At 38.8% G+C, this 24,820-nt stretch overlaps 1 protein-coding gene across 2 annotated transcripts in view; it reads left to right on the top strand.

The window, feature by feature from the left end:
• The window catches only part of LOC126183231 (protein MON2 homolog), a 222,524-nt gene that overhangs the window by 98,874 nt on the left and 98,830 nt on the right, over positions 1-24,820 (top strand). For both annotated transcript variants that reach the window (XM_049925015.1, XM_049925016.1), the window contains exons 16-17: positions 2,434-2,596; positions 4,454-4,598. In XM_049925015.1, coding sequence (XP_049780972.1) covers positions 2,434-2,596; positions 4,454-4,598 — 308 coding nt within the window. The remainder of the gene's footprint in view (positions 1-2,433; positions 2,597-4,453; positions 4,599-24,820) is intronic.

Genomic DNA, 24,820 nt, shown 5'->3' on the forward strand with positions numbered 1-24,820 from the left:
ACCATACATTATTATGTGTAGAATCAGGTAAAAATACTGAAAAATTTCGCATAGTGATAGTTTGTTCAAGAAGTCACCAGCATTATCATACTACTCAAAATTCAAACTTGTATAAAATGCAAATAGCATTTCATGAAAGTGTCTAGACCCTTACACACCTTGAGTGAAGCATTCTCAGTCTAAAATGATGCAGGAATTTCCTTAAACTAATGAAATGTTGGAAAACAGAATGCATTTATCTCGGTAATGCGTGGCTTTGTCTTGTCGTTGAAGTTTTAAATGATCTGTTGCACTCTGGTGGTCAAGGCATGAAATAAAACAGATGCCGAACGAAAGCTGGGAGCTCGCACCATCGCTGCAGTCTGGAGTGACGCAGAAAGGTGATGTAGTTGAAACACGAAAAATTTATATCCGAACCCGCACGATTGTGTGGGCCAAAGCGGAAAGGGTTATGGATGGAGGCCATCTTGGTTCTGGTACTGTAGACCGATGTCTCATTACCCACCACTTTAACACAACAAATCACAGTAAAAATGTTGTGCTTTGGAGAGATTTTTAATGTGGCGTATCACTTTAACTGCATATTTTCGTAATATGCAAGTGTATATAAGAAAAACATGTACAGCATGTTAGCCTTCAAACATTTAGATAAAAATAGTGGCTGCTTGGTTTGTATCAGTCAGTTGATCACAGCAGATGACATGTCACTGAATTTGTCAATTGTTGCACAGAACATGGGACCTGAGGTGTTGCACACTGAAGATATTAATCTAACTGCTTCTTGCTTTATTCACAGCAATTTAAGCTATGCTATTAGGACCCAACCTAACCACAACCTGAGTCGTGTGTCCTGTTATATGCTGTAATTTTCTGAAAGAAATAAACTGAGCTGCCACTCTTTGGTTTCGGTGGTTTTGAAGCTAACCTGCCATGTTTGGCGATTTTCGTATTTATACATGCATATTACAAAAATATGAAGTTTCAGTGATACATCATATTAAAGGTATCTCCAATATGCATCATTCTTGGTACAGTTTATTGTGCTAAAGTGTTGGGAAATGTGACATCTGTCTATAAAAGTTTTAACGCCATCATAACTATGCTTTTGTAACTTGGGAAGAACAGTACACCCCAAGTGATTACGTAAACGTTGCCCTCCTTGCTTACACAGGAAATACATTGGAACAAGTGGTGAACTGTTATCTTGTTAGTCCTTCAATCCAAACTGCTGCTTATTTGTTGTCAGCATTGTGTGGTCTGGATATATCATTCCATTGATAACTTGATCCTGATGGCAGGGCTAAACCGTAGATTTTTCTGCCCAAGCAACACGTGTGTGTGTGTGTGTGTGTGTGTGTGTGTGTGTGTGTGTGTGTGTGTGTGTGTGTGTGTGTTTGTTTGTTTTTAAATATGAATGCTTGTGCCACCTGAAGGCATAATATTCTCAAAAAGCTGCACCAATGGAGCTAACTTCTGTGGCTGTCTCCCTGTTTTTATACTATATTTCCTCTCTTGGCACTGTTTCAAACCAAGTCCGAGAAGACCTGTTATACTAGTTTGAACAGAAGAAAAGTGTGTCACAAGAAAATGTGCTAAACATCTTTGTATTTGACCGCACCATTGAAAGCATAATGCCCTTGATCAGGAAGTCAGTGAAGTACTTCATACTTGAGCACAATTTTCCTATAGCTTTCTCCTCACACCCTGGAACAGCAACATGCCAGTTGTAACGAATACTAAAATGGTTGGTGCAGCAGTAAATACTGCCATCAATTTTTAAGCAGAGGAAAGGGTGTTAATTGAATTGTACATGGGCCATATTTAATTCACATGTGTTGATAATGTGACTACACCATGTTGGGCTTGAAACAGCCTGTATTGTTCCTGGGCCACACACTGTAATACAGCTTGCAGAGTATAGATGTAGAAGTAAATGTACATGGTTACCACACTTAAGGAACTTGCAAACAGATTCCTTGAGACACTAAAGATGTTGAGGTGCTTTAGCTGCAGGCCTGGTTCATTAAGGAAAAGGGGGGAAATTGGCCATTACTTCATTGAAGGGAGCATTCTGAATATTGTTCAGACTGGTTTAAAGTTGATAAACTGATACTGAATGAGAGTCAAGTGTTTTAATGAAGAAAATTTTGGTTTCAATTTTCACTATAAGAAGCTCAATTTGGAATTAATTTCTTTGTGAAAAGTGTCTTGTAGTGCCATACATTTTATAATATTTCAGTTTGTGAAGCACCTTTGTACTGTCCAGTATTAAATGTTTGACACAGTGAATTATTTGTCATACACTACACATTTTTGTTAATTTGTGTTAATGTAATGCGCTAATTTTTTCCTTATGTTTTTATGTATTATTGTGTAATATGAATAGTCTAGTATTCCCTTAGTAATACAATATGCCATATGAATTGGTTGCAGGGAAAACCTTATAAGAATAGCTTTCCAGTGTCTCCAGTTAGTTGTAACCGATTTCTTGCCGGTGATGCCATGGAGGTGCTTGCCGCTTTGTGTTGATACAGCTGCAAAATTTGGTTCTCAGACTCAAGAACTTAATATTTCTTTAACTGCAGTTGGCCTCATGGTAAGCTATTAACATTCTCTGTGTACTGAGAGTTTATTTTACAATGTTTGTGCATGTGCTGTGTCAAAATATGTTTTTCATACTGGTTAGACAGCAGACTTGATAATTGTTTAATATGGTGAGTCAGACACCATAGAAAATATATTTTCATTTTTAACATGTGCATGGTGTGTGTATTTGGTCAGTATGAATGGTGCCAAAGTTGTTTCTGTTTGCTAGTGCTCCTACCTTCAACATATAAACATTCCATTATAACTCAGAAATTTTGAAAGTTTTTGCAATGTTAGCTTAGAACTGAAAAAGGACATCATGCTCTATGTATGCGTGTCAGTGTAACTTAATTTCTAGTTTCAGTACGATGTGGTTGCCCATAGAGGAGGCCATTTTGCTTTTGAAGGTAATATGATACTCCAGTTTAGAACCGAGATTGACTGTAGTTATGACGCATTATATGTTGTGAAACTGTACAGTTGATTTTGTAAGTGATAATTACATTTTTCTGTAGACATTATGCATAAATAATGTAATTGTCAGGAAATTATACTGAAGTTTCTGAAAACTGCAACAGCTTAAAGGAATGGCCTCACTCAATCCAAGATTGTTGTCTCCTGTTTGACCAGAAATGACACCATTACATTATGCTCTTTCTGTGAACTTCCGTCAAAATGTGAGTGAAAATGCAAAAACTACTATGCCTTTTCATTGTCATTGAGTGATGTGGCACAGTAGTGAGGCACTTAACTGGATTCGGGATGATGGTGATTCAAATTGCTGTGCAACTATCCAGATTTAGGTTTGTTGTGATTTCTCTAAATCGCTTAAGGCAGATGCTAGGATGGTTCCATTGAAAAGGTGTAGCTAATCTCCTTCTTCACCCTTTCCAAATCTGAACTATGTCTGACAGGGCATTAAGCCCTATCTTCCTTCCTTCAGTGCCAAATGATACAATATTAACATGTGATTTAGTTAGAATGGGACAAAATGACCCATCTCTGGTAAATGGAGTTTCCCTACCATGACATTACCTATATCATATGTTGCTGTCACAGTTTTGATAGAAGAGGGTCGTATTTAACAAGAGAAGGCGATGAAGTGCACAATTTGGCGAAGAAATGGGACAAATGTTATTTTTTCAACTGGGTTGTTGTGAAACATAGAGCTTTAGCCACAGTGTTGGTGTGACACTGGAACAGTGCAACCAGTTAGTACTTGCACTATAGCAACATGCATTATTGAGCCCTGTTGTGTCAAAGTTTTGGGTGCTATTTCATACACTATGTGAGCTCAACGTTTGAGGGGGGGGGGGGGGGGGGGACTAAAGAGCAAACTCGGAGCCTATGTTGGTATCACTTCTTCAAGCAACTCCACATACCATACTTTAATAGAACAACATTCAATCAGCCCACCGATATCTTGGAATTTGCAAGCCTTTTCAGAGAACAGTCAGTACCACTGATGGATATGGTGCTTGGTGTGTTTATCACAGTCCTTGAGCTACTGCCGTTGGTATTTTGTTGATTTTTATAGAAACAATGTGGGAGGAGATTCTAAGGGACATATTCAGGTACACTCTGATATTGTATCACAATGTTTACAGGTTCTGCTTGTGGTACATGGTAGGTTCATAAAATATGAAATTCTCAAAATTGGAGATGGTGCACATTTCTGTAACCCTGATCAGTTGTGTATTTTTGTGTACTCATCTTTAGTGTAAAGTTTGTTTCTTGTGTATGTATCTTTCTTTAATTTTGCAACTGTCACAGATGTTAATGTGTGTCACATGATCAGCTGTAAATCATAGGCACCTGAAAGGTATTTTAATCACAGTTCTCACTAATTGAGTTTCTTCTCTTGCAGTGGAATATTTCTGACTACTTTTTCCAGAACCAAGATAAATTGTGCCAATCTTTGACGGGTGATAATACCGTATTTCCAAATTTTCCTGGAATATCAGATCTACCACACTTTGATAAATTGTGGATGTGCCTTTACTCCAGGCTCGGTATGTCATGAGTATTATGTCTCCAGTCAATCTGAAATGCATTTGTGTCTGTCTTCTTGTGGTTTAATGTACTTGAATAGATTTACAATGTACTCAACGATATAGGTAGTGGAATCCCATAATAAATTAGATATGCAAACCACTGGAGATAAGTGAAGCAATTAGCTTTCAATAATTGGTGTTTATAAAGTCATAAAATTACAGTACAGTTCAAAATTCCTATTTCTGCATGCAGTTAATTGTGCATGTTAACTGAGTGATGTTACTTAGAGTGAATTGTTACAATGAATTGTATTGATATTTATAAATGAACAGTGTCTCTCCCTCAACATGCGCAGAATATACATTGAGATGGTAACTGAATTCATCCAACATGTGATGATGAATATCTTGCATCACTGAGTCCATGACAGTGGTGGTATGGGATTTTAGTTCCTTCACCATTGTTGCTTGAGGTGACACATAAACAACTTCTGTGATCCCCTCACTAGGGGGGGGGGGGGGGACACAGGGCATGCATGATGTGAAGAAATCTTGGTGATTGGGACAGAAGCACTAAATATGCTTTCCACATATATCTTATCCATTGTTATGGTAGCAACTCTGAGAAATCTCCATATGTCTTTATGGAAATTGAATGGAGCCCCATCTTGTTTAAAAATGTTCTGGTAAATATTGTTGGTTCCAGGGAGAAGCTTGTTATGCAGAAAAAAGAAAAATCCATAAACCATACAATGGAAATATGGCAAATAGCCCATTTTCAGTGATTTCATTTGATGTTAATCTTTGGTGAAGGTCCAACTTGATGCTAAGTATCACATTTTTCAGAAACTTGTCATCTTATTCAATGTATTGAATATACGAGGGTGGTTTGAAAAGTGCTTGGGTCAGAATAGAAAAAAGTACTTAAATTACTGAAACTTTTTTTATTTTTCATCATAGTCTCTTTGTAGATTAATGCACTTGGTCCCATCTCAAAAATAAGTTTCCTCCAGGCCTGCAAAATAATTGTCAACTCTGGGTATCAATTCTTTGTTTGAAGTGAATCTTTGTACACCAAGAAAACTTTTCAGTTTTGGGAAGAAATGGAAGTCTGATGGAGCCGTTTCAGGTCAATAAGATGGGTGTGGCAACAATTCATATGTTAGTTCGGGTAATTCTGCCATGGCGACAGCACTTATGCGGGTGCGCATTGTCTTGATGGAAGATAACTTTCTTCCATGCTAAACCTGGGCTTTCTTTGCGTATCTTTTGTTGCAATTTGTCCAGGAGGTTAACATAGTATTCTGCAGTAATTGTTTGCCTGTGGGTAGATAATCTACAAACAAAATCCCCTTCGCATCACAGAACACTGATGCCATGACCTTTCCCGCTTTCTTTCATGGCAGAGAATCAGCATGTTTCCATTGCTTTGACTGTTGTTTTGTCTCTGGGGTATAGTAGTGCACCCAAGTTTCATCTGTAGTCACAAACTGGCGCAAAAAATCTTGTTCGTTTCTCCTAAAACAGGCCAAACATTGTTCTGATATGTCCATTCTCATGCATTTTTGATCCATCATCAAGAGTCATGGCACCCGTCTTGCAGATAATTTTTTCATTTCTAATTCTTCAGTTAAAATGTAATATACCCTTTCAGACGACATTTGACAAACATGAGCAATTTCACACACTTTCAATCGGTGATACTCCATGACCATTTTGTGCACTTTTTCAATGATTTCTGGAGTAGTGACACATCTTGGCCGACCACTGCATGGGTTATCATCTAAGCTCTCCTGACCTAATTTAAATTCATTTGTCCATTTGGCAACTGTTGAATATGAAGGAGCAGAGTCCCCCAACGTATTCTTGAAATCAGCATGAATGTCCTTTGCTTTCATACCTTTCTTTACGAAGTACTTAATCACTGCTCGAATCTCAATTTTTTTTTCCCTCCCATCTTTGCAAATTACTATCCGGGAATGACAAACAGCCACATAACCGCCACAGCTCTATTCCAAGAGCACTGACGTGGCGCAAGTGTACAGGTAACAGTCCAATGAATATCATGTGAACAACTTGTTATGCTAGCGCTGACCTCTCGTGTTGATTCCAAGAACTTTTCAAACTACCCTTGTACTTTCACAGAAGTCTACACACTTTACCTTGTTAGCTTGAAGAGTTTGTAGCAGCTGTAATAGGTATGGTTTGAGAAGTAAACAGTGCCTCAAAAGTTCTAGACAGTTGGGTGAAGTAGTCTGAAGGTTTTTACTAGCTTGGACAGTGGAGATCTTTGAGCTACACTTGGGATACTACATAATACATATGATGCTCTGTTGTGATACAGGAGATTGGCCTGGTGCTTCTACTTTTGGTGAAAGAGCCAGTTTCCTTAAGTTGTGTATTGTACCAACAAATGTTCTTCCTTGTTGATGATGGAATATTGAAAAGACAGGGGAATGTGTACTGCACTGTGGTTATCAGTCTTGCACCCCATAGTAAATATCTTCCTCAAAATTGAAACTGCTGTGTGCTAGGAATGCTGGCAATTGAAACACTAGCTGTGGTACAGAAAGTTCATGAATGCATCATTTGTAACCTTCAGACATCCTCTTCAAATGATACATATTTCATTCAGATTCATTATATGGTTCAGGAGGTAGAACTATTTCCAGTTGAGTCAATTATTTTGAAACAAACAGTATACATGGCACAGAAGCTTTCTTGTAGAAAGGTACTTATTAATAAACAAACGTATTTTGTAAAGCATAACCACTTGGTTTATTTTCTTGTTACTTAACTGTGTAATATCCTAATCCTTTGTAATATAGTTGTATAAAATCAATGCAAGTAGAGAAATTAATACAGAAAGAGTGTGAGTAAAGAACAATTTACTGGAAACATTAACAAGCACATTAATACCGCCAGAATCTATTAGGACAGGTCACTGGTCATTAAGTATGGGACTGTGCATGAACCTCGATACTTTGTTAAAAATGACAGTGGGTTGCTCATATGTCTGTGATGTATAATAGTGAGGCAACTTGTAGAGAGGTTGTGGTACAACCAAGGAACTACATATTCAGTTCAGCAAGTGGGCTTTAGATGCACTGATAATCTCCCTATTTAAAACTGAGACAAACTGCTGTACCTGGAAGGAATATAGATCCAAGAACTTAAGATAATGACATGAATATACTCACATCAAAAAAAGTTTTGTATCACCTCGGTTCCGAGAGTTCCGGAACCTGTACAGAAAATTGGAGTAGAGATCAACATAAACATCATTTCTGCCCTATTTATTGTTCATGAAAACCACACATTGCATGTCATACCACCATACAGTGAGAGGTGGTGGTCCAGATTGCTGTGCACACCGCTACTTCTAATACCCAGTAGCACATCCTCTTGCATTGATAAATGCCTGTAGTTGTTGTGGCATGCTATCTACAAGTTCCTCAAGGCACTGATGGTCCATATTGTCCCATTCCTCAACAGTGATTCGGCGTAGATCCCTCAGAGTGGTTGGTGGGTCACATCATCCATAAACAGCCCTTTTCAATCTATCCAAGGCATGTTTGATAGAGTTTGTGTCTGGAGAACATGCTGGCCACTCTAGTCGAGCGATGTCATTATCCTGAAGGAAGTCATTCACATAACATGCATAATGGGGGCGCGAATTGTCGTCCATGAAGATTAATGCCTTGTGAATATGCTGCCGATACGGTTGCACCATTGTTCAGAGGATGGCATTCTCATATCGTACAGCCATTACGGCACCTTTCATGAACACCAGCGGTGTACGTCGGCCCCACATAATGCCACCTCAAAACAGCAGGGAACCTCCACCTTGTTGCACTCGCTGGAAAGTGTGTATAAGGTGTTCAGCCTGACCGGGTTGCCTCCAAACACCTCTCTGCCGATTATCTGGTTGAAGGCATATGCGACACTCATCGGTGAAGAGAACGTGATGCCAATCCTGAGCAGTCCATTCAGCATTTTGTTGGCCCCATCTGTACCACACTGCATGGTGTCGTGGTTGCAAAGACGGACCTCGCCATGGACGTTGGGAGTGAAGTTGTGCATCATGCAACCTATTGCACACAGTTTGAATCGTAACACAACGTCCTGTGGCTGCACAAAAAACATTATTCAACATGGTGACATTGCTTTCAGGATTTCTCCCAGCCATAATCCGTAGGTAGCAGTCATCCAGTGCAGTAGTAGCCATTGCGCGGCCTGAGCGAGGCTTGTCATTGACAGTTCCTGTCTCTCTGTATTTCCTCCATGTCCGAACAACATCGCTTTGGTTCACCCTGAGACGCCTGGAAACTTCCCTTGTTGAGAGCCCTTCCTGGCACAAAGTAACAATGCACATGTGATCAAACCGCAGTACTACAGACAACACGAGCTGTGTACCTCCTTTCTGGTGGAATGACCGGAATTGATTGGCTGTCGGACCCTCTCTGCCAGCTGTTGTAGCCGAGCGGTTCTAGGCGCTTCAGTCTGGAACCGCGCGACCGCTACGGTCGCAGGTTCGAATCCTGCCTCGGGCATGGATGTGTGTGCTGTCCGTAGGTTAGTTAGGTTTAAGTAGTTCTAAGTTCTAGGGGACTGATGACCTCAGATGTTAAGTCCCATAGTACTCAGAGCCATTTGAACAATTTTCTGGACCCCCTCTGTCTAATAGGTGCTGCTCACACATGGTTGTTTACATCTTTGGGCGGGTTTAGTGACATCTCTGAACAGTCAAAGGGACTGTGTCTGTGATACAGTGTCCACCGGCAAGTCTGTCTTCAGGTGTTCTGAGAACCAGGGTGATGAAAAACTTCATTTGGTTTGTGTATTATGCTAGTACATAAAATTCAGGAAGCACTATAGCTCCTGTTTCTTCTTCTCTTTAGAGACCTATTTAAAGAAAGAACTCTAGCCAAGAAGAAACAATATGAAATGTTAAAAGAGAAGGCAAAAAGGCAATAAGTAGAATGAAATAGTTGAAATTCAAGGCTGACAAAAAAATTAACTGCTGTTAATTATGCCATTAAAATTAATTCTAAGTGTGAATAGCACACACAAAATAAAAAATTGTTGAAAATACTAGCTTCCACAACTGAACAGCAGCAGCTCTGAGTGTCTGTAGGCTGGTGCTGCTTTGGATATATTTCCACCAGCTGATGGAACTATACCCAGATCAGTTATGTTGCGCATGGTAGTATCTCATGGTGACATCATTATGACCCATAAGAGAATATAGCTTGCTAAAAAAACAAAAAAAACAAAAACAGAAATTTGGATACAGTTAAAACTTCCACAGAAAAACCAGGTAATCGACAACTTCTGTGATGATGATCTGCCTGAAAATGGAAAATCATATTACTATTTGTTTATATAACATTATGTGGTTTTATTGATGCAATTTCACATACATGAATGGAACCACATAAAAAAATTAGAAATCTAACAATCAAATTACTCTCTGTTAGCACTGTAATTACAATGAATTGTTAGAATATTATCGACTCATTGTGGTTCAGGTCTCCTTAAACTGTTTACTGAAATTTCTTTCATTAGCTACATTTAAGGCTAGAACACAAAACACTTTTTTCATTAAAACAGATAACTTGAAGAGGAGATTACTGTTATGCTTACATCACTCTAGTGGATTGCTGTCATCACCACTATGCATCTGGGTTAAATACAAGTCAGCCTCATTGGTAGACTGAGTGGCCCACAGTCTAATGACTGTGAAAACAGAAACTTAATATTTTTGGCATTGAAAAAAAAAAGGGCACTCCGTCTTGAGGCCACAAGTGGCCCATTGGGACCATCCGACCGCCGTGTCATCCTCACATGAGGATGCGGATAGGACGGGTGTGTGGTCAGCACACTGCTCTCCCGGTCATTATGATGGTTTTCTTTGACCGGAGCCGCTACTATTCGGTCGAGTAGCTCCTCAATTGGCATCACGGGCTGAGTGCACCCCGAAAAATGGCAACAGCGTATGGCGGCTGGATGGTCACCCATCCAAGTGCCGGCCACGCCCGACAGTGCTTAACTTCGGTGATCTCACGGGAACCGGTGTACCCACTGTGGCTAGGCTGTTGCCTTTGGCATTGAGTGTGGCAGAAATACTCCCTAACTGTGTCCAAACAGGCCATGGAGGCCCATTCATACTGACCGACCGACCGCCGTGTCATCCTCAGCCATTAGTGATCACTGCATGTGGATATGGAGGGACACGTGGTCAGCACACTGCTCTTCTGCCTGATGTAAGTTTTTGTGACTAGAGCCACTATTTCTCAATCAAGTAGCTCCTCAATTAGCCTCACAAGGGCTGAGTGCACCTTGCTTGTCAACAGCACTCAACAGCCCTGGATGGCCACCCACCTGAGTGCTAGCCAAGCCCAACAGCACTTATTTTTGGTTATTTGGTGGGAGCCGGTTCTACGACTGTGGCAAGGCTGTTGGTTCAGATACATTCTAGGCTACCCTAAATAAATATTTACAGATCTTATAAAACCATAGAGAAAAAGGGATATTTCTGTCACTTTACAGTTTAATTCTAGCATACCTGGAACGGATATTTCATCACACATTTGGTGCACAGTATTTAATGTCTCATATCTATCAGTAACATAATTCGTTTTTAATAATCAGAAGGGTGGCCACAGAAGTGTTGTTGTGTACAACATTGGAATTTTGACCATCACCTCTGCGAGATGGAGACAAAGGTCTTCCACCACTCACAGTGTGTACAGCCCACCATGAATTGTGGACCTTGCTGAGGTAGGGTGGCTTTAATGCCACAATAATACAGATTGCCATACAGACGGTGCAACCACAATAGAGAGGTATCTGTGGAGAGGCCAGACTAACTTGTGGTTCTCGAAGAGGGCATCAGCCTTTTAGTAGTTGCAGGGGCAACGGTCAGGATGATTCACTGATCTGGTGATGTAGTATTAGCCATTATGGCCTGCTAAGCTGGTACTGTTAATGACTGAAAGCAATGGGAAACTACAGAACTACAGCAAATATCTCCCCCCCCCCCCTCCCCAAAAAGAGCATGCAGCTCTACTTCATGGCATTCTCTTGGCTAAAATATTCTGGAAGTAAAATTATCCCCAATTTTGACCTTCTGGTGGGATGGTGGGAACTACTCAGAAGGATGTTTTTGTCAACAGGAAAAATAAAACAGGCATTATATGGGTCAGAGGATGTTTACATCCCTTTAATCAGGTAGGTAGCTTAGAGAATTTAAGGAATTTAAGAATGGAAATGAATGAGTTGAAGTTAGATATAGTGGTTATAAGTGATAACAGTGGCAGAAAGAACAGAACTTCTGGTCAGGTGAGTACAGGGTTACCAATACAAAACCAGAAAAGGGTAATGATGCAGTAGGCCTAATAATTAACAAGAAGATAGGAATGGGGGTAAGCTACTACAACAATGTAGTGACTGCATTATCACAGCAAAAATAAACACAAAGCCAACATGCATCACAGTAGTACAATTTCACATGCAAAATAGCTCCACAAATGAAGAAGAGACTAAAGAATATATTGAAGGAATGAAGGAAATTTTTCAGATAGTTGTAGGAGTTGAAACTTTAGTTGTGTTTTGTGACTTTAATTTAATAGTAGGAAAAGGAGGAGAAGGAAAAATAGTAGAATATGGACTAGGGGGAAAGGAATGAAAGGGGAAACCATCTTGTAGAATTTTGTACAGTTCATAATTTAATCATTTCTAACCCTTGGTTTGAGAGTCATGAAAGGAGGTCATATATGTGAAACAGACCTGGAGAGACAGGAAAGTTTTCAATTGATTATATAATGATAATACATAGCTTGACTTCAGAACCAGATTTTTAAGTGCAAGACATTTTAAGGAGCAGATGTGGACTCTGACCGTAATTTATTAACTTCAGAGTAAAACTAAAGAAATTACAAAAGACAGGAAGTTATGGAGGCAGAACCTGCATAAACTGAAAAAAATCAGAGGTTGTTTAGAGAGAGCATTAGAAAATGTTGAACTGAAGCAGAAGAAAGGAAGACAATAGAAGATGAATGGGTAGCTTTGAGAGATGAAATAATGAAGGCAGGAGAGGATTACATAGGTAAAAAGTTGAGACTTGGTAGAGATCCTTGGTTAATGGAGGAAACACTAAACTTAGAGTGACAGAAAATGTAAATTATTAAGCAGTAATGGCTAGAGGATGAATGTAAGGGTGTAGAAGCATGCATGATTAGGGAAAAGATAGATAGTGCCTGTAGGAAAATTAAAGGGACTTTTGGAGAAAAGAGAAGCAGCTGTATAAATATCAAGAGCTCAGATGGTGAACCAATGCTAAGCAAAGAAGGGAGACTTGAAAGGTGGAAGGATTACACAGAGGATGTATCAGGGGCATTCAAAAAGAAACGAGCTGGAGGCATAATTACAGAAACCAGTACCTGTATGTTAGAAGTATTGACCCTGGCTGTTGAAACACTTGTCCCACTGTGACACAAGGCGGTGAATGGCTGTCTCAAAATTCACGGGACTACTATGTTAACCAGTTCTGCACGTACAGCTGGACGTCTTCATCTGAGGTGAATCGTTTGCCCCTCAGAGCCTTTTTAAGGGGACCAAAAATGGTGTAATCACAGGGGGAGAGGTCCAAACAGTGTGAAGCGTGGCTGAGAACCTCCCATTTGAATGTCTGTAGGAGTGCCGTGACTGTGTTGGCTGTATGAGGCTTTGCGTTGTTGTGGAGCAGAATGTCCCCACGGGTGAGATTGCCTGGTCGTTTTCGTTTGATTGCTTGGCATAGGGTGGTCAGGGTTTGTGAGTAACACTGGGCATTCACTGTTGTCCCGTACTGCAGGAAGTGAATAAGAAGGGGTCATCTTGGTAAAAGAAGAATGTCGAGAAGGGGACAAATGATTCACCTTGGACGATGACATCCAGCTGTACATGCGGGACTGGTTAACATCACAGCCCCGGGAATTTTATGAGACAGCCATTCACTGCCTTGTGTCACAGTGGGACAAGTGTCTCAACAGCCAGGGTCAATACTTCTAACATACAGGTACTGGTTTCTGCAATTATGCCTCCAGCTTATTTCTTTTTGAACACCCCTTATATATAAACAAAGTGAACTTGAGGGCAATATTGCAGAAAGAGAAGAGAACGTGTTATGGGAGATATAATACTGTGAAAAGAATTTGACAGGGCACTGAAAATCAAGACAAGGCCCCTGTAGTTGACAGAATTCTCTCAGAATTGTTGATATCCTTTGGAGAGCCAACTACGACAAAAGTATTCCACCTGCTGTGCAAGATATTTGAGATGGAGGGGAGACCTTCAGGCCTCAAGATGAATGTAATAATTCTAATACAAAAGAAGTTAGGTGGTGACAGATGTGAATAATACCAAGCCATCAGATTAATAAGTAATGGTTGCACAATACTGACACTATTTGCAAAATATTGGAAAAAAGTGGTAGAAGCTGACATCAGGGAAGATCAGTTTTGGTTCTGGAGAAATGTAGGAACACATGAGGCAATGCCAACTGTACATCTTACTTTAGAACATGGGATGAAGAAAGGGCAAACCTATATTTATAGCGTTTGTAAACTTAGAGAAAGCTTTTGACAGTGTTGAATGGACAACACACAGGAATTTTATGTTACCAAAAGTTAAAAAAAAAGTTCTACCTGAAAACCGTATATCGATCATACAGAAATTTACTGTTGTGAATATAATTATTGGTGTACTTCTTATTGTGTTCAACCTGGAAACCTTATATTGATCATATAGAAATTTTCTATTGTAAATACTTTTCATTCATACTATTGTAACTTGTTATAATAATGAACACTCTGGAATTTTCAAGGTAGCAAAGAAAAGATAGAGGAAGCAAAAAGTTATGTACAATTTGCACAGAAACTAGACTGCAATCACAAGAGTCAAAGGAGATGAAAGAAAATCAGTGGTTGAGAAAGGAGTGGAATAAGGTTTATAGTCTGACCCTGGTGTTATTCAATCTGCACATTGAGAAAGCAGTAAAGGGAAACCAAGAAGAAATTAGGAAAGGAAATTAAAGTGCAGGCAGAAGAAATGAAAAGTTTGAGGTTTGCTGATGACCTTGTGCTTCTGTCTTGCAAGAGCAGTTGAATCGAATGGATAGTGTCTTGAAAAGGAGTACAAAGGTAATGGAATATAGTTGAATTAAGTTGATTAATGCTTACGAAATTAGATTGGGAATGACACTCTGAAAGCAGTAGATGAATTTAACTATTTGGGCAGCAAAATGACTGATTATGGCTTAAGTAATGAGGATATAAAATGCAGACGGGCAAGAGCAAGAAAAGCATTTCTGAAATAGGGGAGCTTGTTAACATCTAATATAAATCTAAATTTTGGGAAGTCATTTCTGAATGTATTTGTTTGGAATTTAACTGTGTACAGGAGTGAAAGTTGGATGATACATAGTTCAGACAGGAAAGAATAGATGCTTTTGAAATGTGGTGGTATAGAAGAATGCTGAAGATTAGACTGGTAGTTCCATTAACTGATGAAGTACTGTATCAAATTGGGGAGAAAAGAAATTTGTCACACAATTTGCAGTAGTTATTCAGGGATGAAGAGGCTTTTACAGGGTAGACTTCTGTGTGGAACTGCATCAAATCAGTCTTTGGACTGAAGACAACAATGGTTATCACAACAAGAACCGTATCTATGATTAACATACAATGGTAAGACAGTTGTACTGTAGATGCCAGTGATACTGAAACTACAACTTTGCAACAAAGTGCAATTTGCATTTGCTGGAGATTCAGCATGTATTACACGAGAAAACTGTATCTGCAGTAATTGAATGAAATGTACCTCTCTCTCTTAGACCCTGCAAGCAGCGACTTAATTTTATGCATCCATAATGAAACAAACTGAATTATAGAATACTACTCACCTTTGAGCATTTTTGTTGCATCATTGAATACCTCTAAAAAGTCATGAGTTCTTTCGCAGTGTCATTGTTATAACCAGTAAGTTTTTCAGATGCACCTTTCTCTGGAAGTACTTCCATGATTTTATTGTACTGTGTGATTACAAACTACCTATCGAAACAAGATGTTCGACCTGGTCTCCTGTTTTTGTTTAAATCTTGTTTGTAAAGAATTCATGTCACCAGTTTTTGTTATGAAATGGGCAGTTTGATAGGCAGCATAAATCACGGAATAAACCACTGCAGCCTCATTTTTCAAATGACCATAATTGAAAAATGTGTTTCAGGACTGTTCAAATCCTATCTAACACACACCTATTGCCACAAGGATTGCAGTGCCTTGCACATATTAACTTCTTGACCAGTGACAAATGAAATTTTATCAAGGTGCTGGGATTTACTTGTAAATTAAATGTTTCTGCAGTGTAGTTCTTAATAAATTCCTGGGATGTTTTCTTCTCGGAATAGTGAGTTTCACCAATACCACATTTCACTGTGTGCGATCTTGATCAACAAGTGTGTGCAGTAATAGATAAGTTGCACCTTTCCCAATATGGATCAGTCCACATATCTGTTTACATGTACAAGCATTCATGACTTTGGCTGTGTATCATAATCACCCATATTTCATTGGCTTGTCTTTCGATGTGTTGTGCCACTGTCGTTGAATGACCTATTCTGAACCAAGCACCTGACTTAAAGGGTGAATCCCCCATCTGATATTAATGTAAATGGATGAAGATCTATGGCATACATTTCAGTGTGCTATTTAGTTACCACATCTTTCGGAGAAACTAGTAACACTTCAGAACTTAATCTTTGGTGTGTTGTGCAGACTTCTGTCTTCAGATGCATCATAGTGGTACTGTGAGACAGGAGAACAGAGTACCTGCCAGGGCACAAAGAGCTAACATGATTTCCAGCATTATCAGTCACTAATGAAAATTTTTCTCAAAGACTGCTAAACTTTGCTTTCACGCTGTCCTTAGTCTTACTTTCACACACTGTGATCCTGCAGCCAATAAGTATGAAGGTTGTCGAATGCAGTTGTTCCCTGTGTCCAAAGTAGCTACACTGATGTCTGCCTAGATTATTGTGGAACGACATGCACTGAGCAATTTGAGTGAGCATAAATGCCAGCTGCAGACATCTGATTAGTGGCATATATGACGGTCATGTATTCCTCTGGAGAAACAAAGGCCATCAGTGAGTTTTAAGTTGCTGTGTTGCAAGATGAGTTAATGTTACAAGTGGGTCTGTTGAGGATGCTGTAGTGATAGCCCCTGATGAGTAGAGTATGTGCCCATTGCTGTAAATACTGTACCTAACATAGAATATTTCATCTGCAGTGGACAGGATATTCTACTTAATTTGGTAATAGATACATTGCATTTGTCTGCACCTTGGAGTTCAAAGTGATTATTGATTCTGAGCAACTGTCATTGTGGTGCACTTAAATTGTCCCCACTCTGTGGGAGATGAGAGTTGTGAAAATAAATGTGTGTTCATGTGCAGAGTTCACCAAAAATCATTCACGTGCTCCTTCAGTTACACATAAGCATAACAGTGTGGCAATTACATGAACAGGACCTTGTTCTTTAATGGATGAACTACAGTTGTGGCCACATCACATGAATCTGACCTATTGCATAATTTTTCCCAGGAAACAACACTATTCTTCTTTGTTTGTACAGATGAGCAACTGTTTTATTGCCTTATTGCCTTGAAATTAGCAAAAATATGCCAGAGAGATTCTATCTCTGCCAAACAAGTCATGCCTGTCCGCAGATCATTATTTTTCTATTAAATTAAAAAAAAAAATACTGAGAAACTGTTGGGGGTTTTTCTTTTGTCTTGCATATGTCAATAATTTCCACGTAATTTACGCAGAACAGAATATGCTGTGTTAAATGTTCTGAGAAACATTGGAAAATAGCAGTTGCTCTGCCTGTATAGTAAAAAACGTATCTTATAATTGCATATCTGTTAACTCTCCAGCAGCTGCTAGACATGCTGTCAATTTGCATGGGTAGTGCAAAGCAGTTAAGTTACAGTGAAGTTCATGGTCTCTCTCACTCTAACGAAACTGTGTGTCACCAGTTATGCTGTTGCGCTCTAAAGCAAGCATAAACATTTCACAAGTCTAACAAATTATATTGCTTCTTGATACCTTGAATTGCCACAATATTACAACTCAAAGTTACAAAATTGTCTAACAAAGTGAATACAAAGCTTAAAAACACAAAGATGATGATAATTCACAGGTCCACTGAGTTCTGAATTGCGTTGTAGCTGTTGAGCAGCAATAGTGTTTTGGAGATATATGATGACTGTGGTCAGCAATCTTTTTGCCAGTTGGCCAATCTGACTTTAGTGACTGTAGCAGCTGCTGACAGAGGTGCCTCCTGTCTACATTTGTCCATCTGTACAAAGGCTGCAGTTAACATAGTGCTATTTCAAGAGGCAGTTTTGTCACAAAATTGTCTGCTAATCATTTCCTGTTTTATTATTTTTATCAAGAGGCACAATATTTCAGTATACCTTCAACATGCATAGAACCTACTAAAAGAAAACAAAATAGAACAGTAAAATGTGGAACTTCTGAACTATATAATGAAGATAATAATAAAAGAACAATAAATATATAATAATTTACTTCATTTTTGGACAAGGAAGGGGGAAGATGTCACTCAACTTATTCAACTTCAGTCTCTTTGATGGTGTTAAATTGTCATGTATTCAATTGACTTTTTAAGGAAGAGAGAAAAATTTTAAGTGATTAGATAGTTACCTGGGTGGAGTGAGGCAGAGAAGGGGAGAAGACCAGTGGTTCTCCAGTAAGTAGTCCCTCACAGTGACTTGTGATGTGTGCATTCTGCAACTCCTAGTTTTTCGCCTGGCAAGCCATTTTAACTTAAAATTTTCCTACAGCCTTCTCAAAATATTGAAGGAGTCTTTCTATTCAACACCCTGATCAGTTGAAACAAATTCTTTATGGACAATTGTATTCATTAAAAAAAAGTAAACATTGTGTTTATGTTTCTGTGAACTTGGAACATTTTTTTCAGTAGCAGAGAGGACAGAATCTTCTGTGGTTAAGAAGATAATTGGATGATCCCAAACTTTTTATTGCTTTGCTAAACTGAATCAATAATTTCATTAATTTAGTTCTAAATATGAGGAACAAACTTCACTACCAGTTATCTTGAATTCTGGTCATCCTTTACACTGTTTTTTGTGTGACTGGCCATTGATATCACAAAAATAATGCATGGTCTGTGTCCTGTCCTCGGAGATCAATTCTTGTGCTTTCACAGTTGTTTGTAGTGCTGTACATGCCAGCTGTAGGATCCAGTACCATCACTCTGGAACACTCCCTATTAAACCCTCCGTTATAGACTAGGATTATAGCCTAACAGTTCAAAATAGTTTGACCATGCGCAGCTGATAAAGGCTGATTGGTTAACGTTTGCACGGGAGTTGTTTCATACCAAATCCAACAAAGCTAATTAGGATGTCAGGTAGCAATAATCGATACATACTTTGTTGTTAATGTCCTATATCTTTTGTCTAAACAGCACAAATGAGGCAATTACTCCCTTTTTTGGACAAAGTAATAATGGTTAACTCATCACAGGTCGCCTGTTGATGTCGTCACACACCAATATTATTCGTGTGGCGCTGAATACACAGTCCTCACTGCAATCCAAATCGTGGTGTCTGACGTGGTTGTTGCGTAATCCTGGTACACAAATGAACACTTACATACATCAAACAAATTACTCAGTTAACGCCATTTACGTATTCGCTAGAGGTCAGGCCCACAGCTGTTAAACATTGTAAACATGGTCGGCCCTCTTGCTGAAATCTGCCCTGCTCACTTAGCAGCCAACAATTTACTTGCTCGGACTCTCAACACTGGCTACTCTCTGGCGTACTGGGCACTCGACTATCAATAGTACCTACTGCGACCTGTGTGAGGCAAAGATATATTGTTCTCAATACATAAGGGGCAGTTGACCCCTTACAACTCCTCCACAGATATAAACACATATGAAATGCTTTAACCACTAAACTGTTCTTACTTGGCTCAAAGCTTACTCACTAGTTGCTTCCTCTAACTTTTCGGGGTTAGCTGCAGTTTTCTTTGGCTTCAAACAAAATCTTATTGCAAACCTTCTGTACTTACAAGTCAGCCATATGAAAATTGATACTCAGAATGGTACACATTGTAATGAAACTAGCACAAAATATGATTGAAATATACCACAAGGATGCCAGTTGAAATATACATCAAAAGGCAACTAGCATTGCAAAGTAATCCTGTTGATGGATGGATGGGATGTTCAGATGATAAGAATTTTTTGATATTATCTTGTGATGTGCACTGCTGGCAGCAGATTATCTGAATATGTTCCAAATAATGATTATCACACTTCTATATATTTCGTGGTAGATGTGACCCATCTATCACTCGTGGAACAACTACTAAACTGAGATGTAGTTATGACCATGTCAATAGCATACTATCAACTTTCATGTCTCCAAAAAATAGTTGGCTATATGATAGGGACTGAGACTTCGTGCCTCGCTACGAGTGTATTTTCTTCTACATCCTCCACACTCTTACTTCTTCGTCAAAGAGTTGGTTGGTACCACTATCCAATTGTGCTATCTATGAGCTGTGCTCATATCATTCGTGCAGCCTTCTATTCACATGCTGCTTGAAACAGAACCACAACGCTACGGGTACTGAAATCTTCATCATCTTCTTCTTCTTCTTCTTCTTCTTCTTCTTCTTCTCTCTTTTTTTTTCCTCCAAATCCCTCACCCTAGACGTTGTTAGTACAAAATGCCGAAATACAATGTAATCCCACAAAAGCAAAATGTTGTTAGTACCAACATACTACTGTCCATAATGTTTCACAGATACTCTCACTCAGCTTGTGGCTGTACTTTTTCAGTACAGTTACTTTGACTTTCAACAACACAGTCTAAATAATTAACACACTCAACAGTATGTCCCATGAATAATATTAACTGTTAAAATGAATCTTTTGCTCAGTATTAATCATGGTACATTTTTTTACTTCTGATGGTTGTTGTCATTTACACTTTCCAGTACTAGAATTTACTGTTACCGAATGAGCCATTTATACAAGTAAATTTTCCCTCAACTGCAATTATCATTTTCCAGTGTACAGTATGATTGTAGCTTATCTTAAGCAAAATAATTAACTATTCTGTCCTATTCAGTAACGGTACTTTAGCACTGAAATTCTATTGCCAATGCTGACATACAGATTAAATTAATTAGATGTTCTTTTTGTTCCAATTGATCCATACTGAGGAGAATAATGAACACTTTTTTGGACCAAAATAAGTGACTTCATATCTTATTCTTATTTCTAGTTCTGATTCCATGAACTGAGCTGGTGCTAGAAAACAAAATATATTTTTAATGACAAAGTTCTTTAAGGGATAAATGTATTGGGAAGCAGTAGTTAATATTCCTAGTTCCCTAAACAAGCCTCTTCAGGATGTTCTTGAGTTCACACCACAAATAATTCTTATTACACATTTTTGTGCCTGGAAAACTTTAGCTTGGCTTGATGAATTAACCCGGAAAATAAAGATATGACATTATGGAATGACAACATTCACGTTGAAAACAGAAATTTGTTTAGTTGCTTCAGCACTTATGTGGTGTGCTCCTCCCAGTTGAATTTATAATCAAGCTGTAATCCCAAGAAATTAACACTGTCCACACCTTCTATCCATTTGTCATCGTACTTTGGGCCTATGCTGTTGGGAAACCTCTTAAAAGTTCTGAACAGAATGTAGTGTTTTTTTCAAAGTTTAGTGACAAAGAATTGGTTAGGAACCATTTACTAATGTCCATGAAAATTTCATTAAATGATCTTTCTAAGACTACACTTGATTTGCTATTTATTGCAATGGTTGTATCATCTGCAAACAAAACAAACTTGGCATCTTGTAATGTTACTGGTGAAGGTGACGGGAGAACTTACAGTAATAAGGAAAAGAATGCAACAAGGAAGGGACTAATTTGTGAAATGAAATCTTCTTATTCTTTTTAAATCCTCTACATTTAAGCCAGTATTAATGAACAATTTGACATTGCTTTAATACTTGGAGGACTTTCACAATTCTCTTCATGACTTGGATGGGTGTTGCACAAATAGTTGTGGTGCAGTATAATCCTTTTGTCGGTGGAATAAGGAGTATTGGAAACATATTGACTCTGGTCAGATACTTTTTTCCCTGAGGCTGAATTCAACTTGCAACATTGACAAGTCTTTCACTAGAGGGCTTACTGAAGTTAATAAATCAGTTAAGAAGGCTAGGAGAGTATTTCTGCTCGAAAAAGCAGATAGCCATTTGTTAGCATCCCATTTCAACAAGGAATTGACATCATTTAGTTCCAATACGATGGACATAGAGGAATTATGGTCATACTTTAAACAGATTGTAAATCATACTCTGGAGGAATATGTGCTGAGAAGGTGGGTTAAGGATGGGAAAGACCCACCAGGGTTTAACAATGAAATTCAAAAAATCCAAGGAAGCAAAGGCTGTTGCACTCTCGGTTCAAAAGGGAATGCACAAATGGTAACAGTCAAAAGTTAATAAAAATTTAATGTCTATAAAAAGATACATGCATGTAGCTTACAACAGTTACCACTGTCATGCCTTAGCAGTAGATCTTGCCGAGAACCTGAGAAAATTCTCGTCTTGCGTAAAATTGCTAAGTGAGCATAATGCTTCTATCCACTCACTTACTGACCAGTCCGGTGCGGCACTACCGCATAGCAAAAGTAAAGCCAAAGTTCTCAATTTCGCATTTAAGAAATCGTACAAACATAACATTGTTTGACCATCACACAGACACCTGTATGGAGGACATAGTAATAAGCATCACTGGTGTACAGAAACAACTGAAAGAGTTGAAAATAAATAAGTCATCAGGTCATGATGAAATCCCAGTTCGATTTTACAAAGAGGATTCTACAGTATTGACCCCTTACTGTGCAAATCTCTCGCCCAGCACAAAGTCCCAAGCAACTGGAAAAAGGTGTGGGTGACTCCTGTATATAAGAAAGGTAAAAGAATGGACTCATAAAATTACAGAGCATTATCTTTAACACCAGTTTGCTGCAGAATCCTAGAACATACTCTCAGTTCAAATATAGCAAATTTCCTTGAGAGGGAAAATCCTGTGTCCACAAATCAGCGTGCTTTTAGAAAGCATCACTCGTGCAAAACACACTTACCCTTTTCTCACATGAGATTTTGTGAACCATTGATGAAGACCAACATTTCATGTTCCTAAATTTCCCTAAAGCGATTGACACTGCGCTATTCTGCTGACTGTTAAAGAAGGTACAAACATATGGAATAGGTTCCCAGGTATGCGAGTGGTTTGAAGATTTCTTAAGTAGCAGAACTCGGTGTATTCTCCTCAGTGGTGAGTGTTCATCAGAGATGAGGTCAGGAGTGCCCATGGGAAGTGTTATAGGACTGCTGTTATTTTTCTATATACATAAATAATCTGGCAGACAGGGTAAGCAGCAGCCTGTGGCTATTTGCTGATGATTCTGTGGTGTATGGGAAGGTGTCATCATTGACTGACTGTAGGAGGATAAAAGATGACTTGGGCAAAATTTATAGTTGGTTTAATGAATGGTAGCTAGCTCTACATGTACAAGAATGTAAGTTTATGGAGATGAGTAGGAAAAACAAACCCATAATGTTCGAATACAGTATTAGTAGTGTGCTGTTTGATACAGTCACATCAATTAAATATCTACGTGTAACATTGCAAAGCAGTATGAAATGGAATGAGTGTGTAAGGACTGTAGTTGGGCAGATGGATGGTCGACTTCGGTTTACTGGGCGAATTCTAGGAAAGTGTGGTTCATCTGTAAAAGAGATCGCATATAAACACTAGTGCAACCCACTGTTGAGTGCTGTTCAAGTGTTTGTGATCTGCACGAGGGTGGATTAAAGGAAGATATTGAAGCAGTTTAGAGGCAGGCTGCTAGATTTGTTACCAGTAGGTTTGAACAACATGCATGTACTACAGAGATGCTTCAGGAACTCATATGGGAATCACCCGAGGGAAAGCGGTGTAAGGACCATGAAAATAAGATTAGAGACATTAGGGCTTGGGTGGAGGCATATAGACAGTAGTTTTTCCCTTGTTCTATTTGCAGGTGGAACAGAAAAGGAAATGACTAATAGTCGTACATGGTATCATCCACCACACACCATACAGTGGCTTGTGGCGTATGTAAATGTAGATATCACAGCAGCAGCCATTCATAATGGTAAACCCATATAGCCTTAATTATCTGTACTATTGTGTGTAATTGAAGATAACATGTAATGGTGGATAAGAAACAATGAAGAATTAAGAGAGCTGTACAAACACTGTAACATCGTTGATGTGCTAAAGAAGAGAAAGTTGAACTCGGCAGGCCATATAGCAAGAATGACAGAAAACAGACTACCTAAAATACACGTGGAAGGACAATAGATGGAACAAGAGGAAGAAGAAGACCCAGAAATAGGTGGAGAGATAACATCTGGGAGGACACAACTAGGATGAACACGGACACTGAATCGACAAACAGTGCACTCAACAGAAGGAAATGGAAGAGGTTTGTAGAACAGGCATATGGTCGATAAGGGCCTTGAAACTTTTTGAGCGACTGTGTGTAATAAATAACATGGCTTCCAGTTATTGAATTACACACCACTAAGAATGAACTTTCACAAACTATCAATATAAGTGCACGTCAACTGATTTGGATTACATTGCCTTCACTTAGAGTGTTGTGCTCACTCACATTGTTTCAAATGAAATTAAACTCTTCTCCTGCCCACACCACTGCATCGTGAGTGATGCATCTGTCTCCATCAAGGTCTTCTTATCTTCTTTCACTCTTCTGCCACTGGTTGATGATTTGTGTTTCAGCTAGGGGAAAATCTTCCCTGTAGGTGGGTCCTCTCATCTGTTTGAACACTTTGTAGTTAATTTACAATTACTTTGTTGGCCATGATTTTTTCTACATACATATAGTTATTGACAATGCTGTACTGCACACATCACAATATTTTTCCTTATCATATCTCATTTACTTTCATTACTTTTTTTTTAATCATTTTTATTTCTTGTTGAATATTCTACACAATCAGAAGCTACCCCAGGATAGCTCCCTCTTGTGTTCCACAC

Source organism: Schistocerca cancellata, chromosome 4, assembly GCF_023864275.1.
Source record: "Schistocerca cancellata isolate TAMUIC-IGC-003103 chromosome 4, iqSchCanc2.1, whole genome shotgun sequence".
Classification (NCBI taxonomy): domain Eukaryota; kingdom Metazoa; phylum Arthropoda; class Insecta; order Orthoptera; family Acrididae; genus Schistocerca; species Schistocerca cancellata.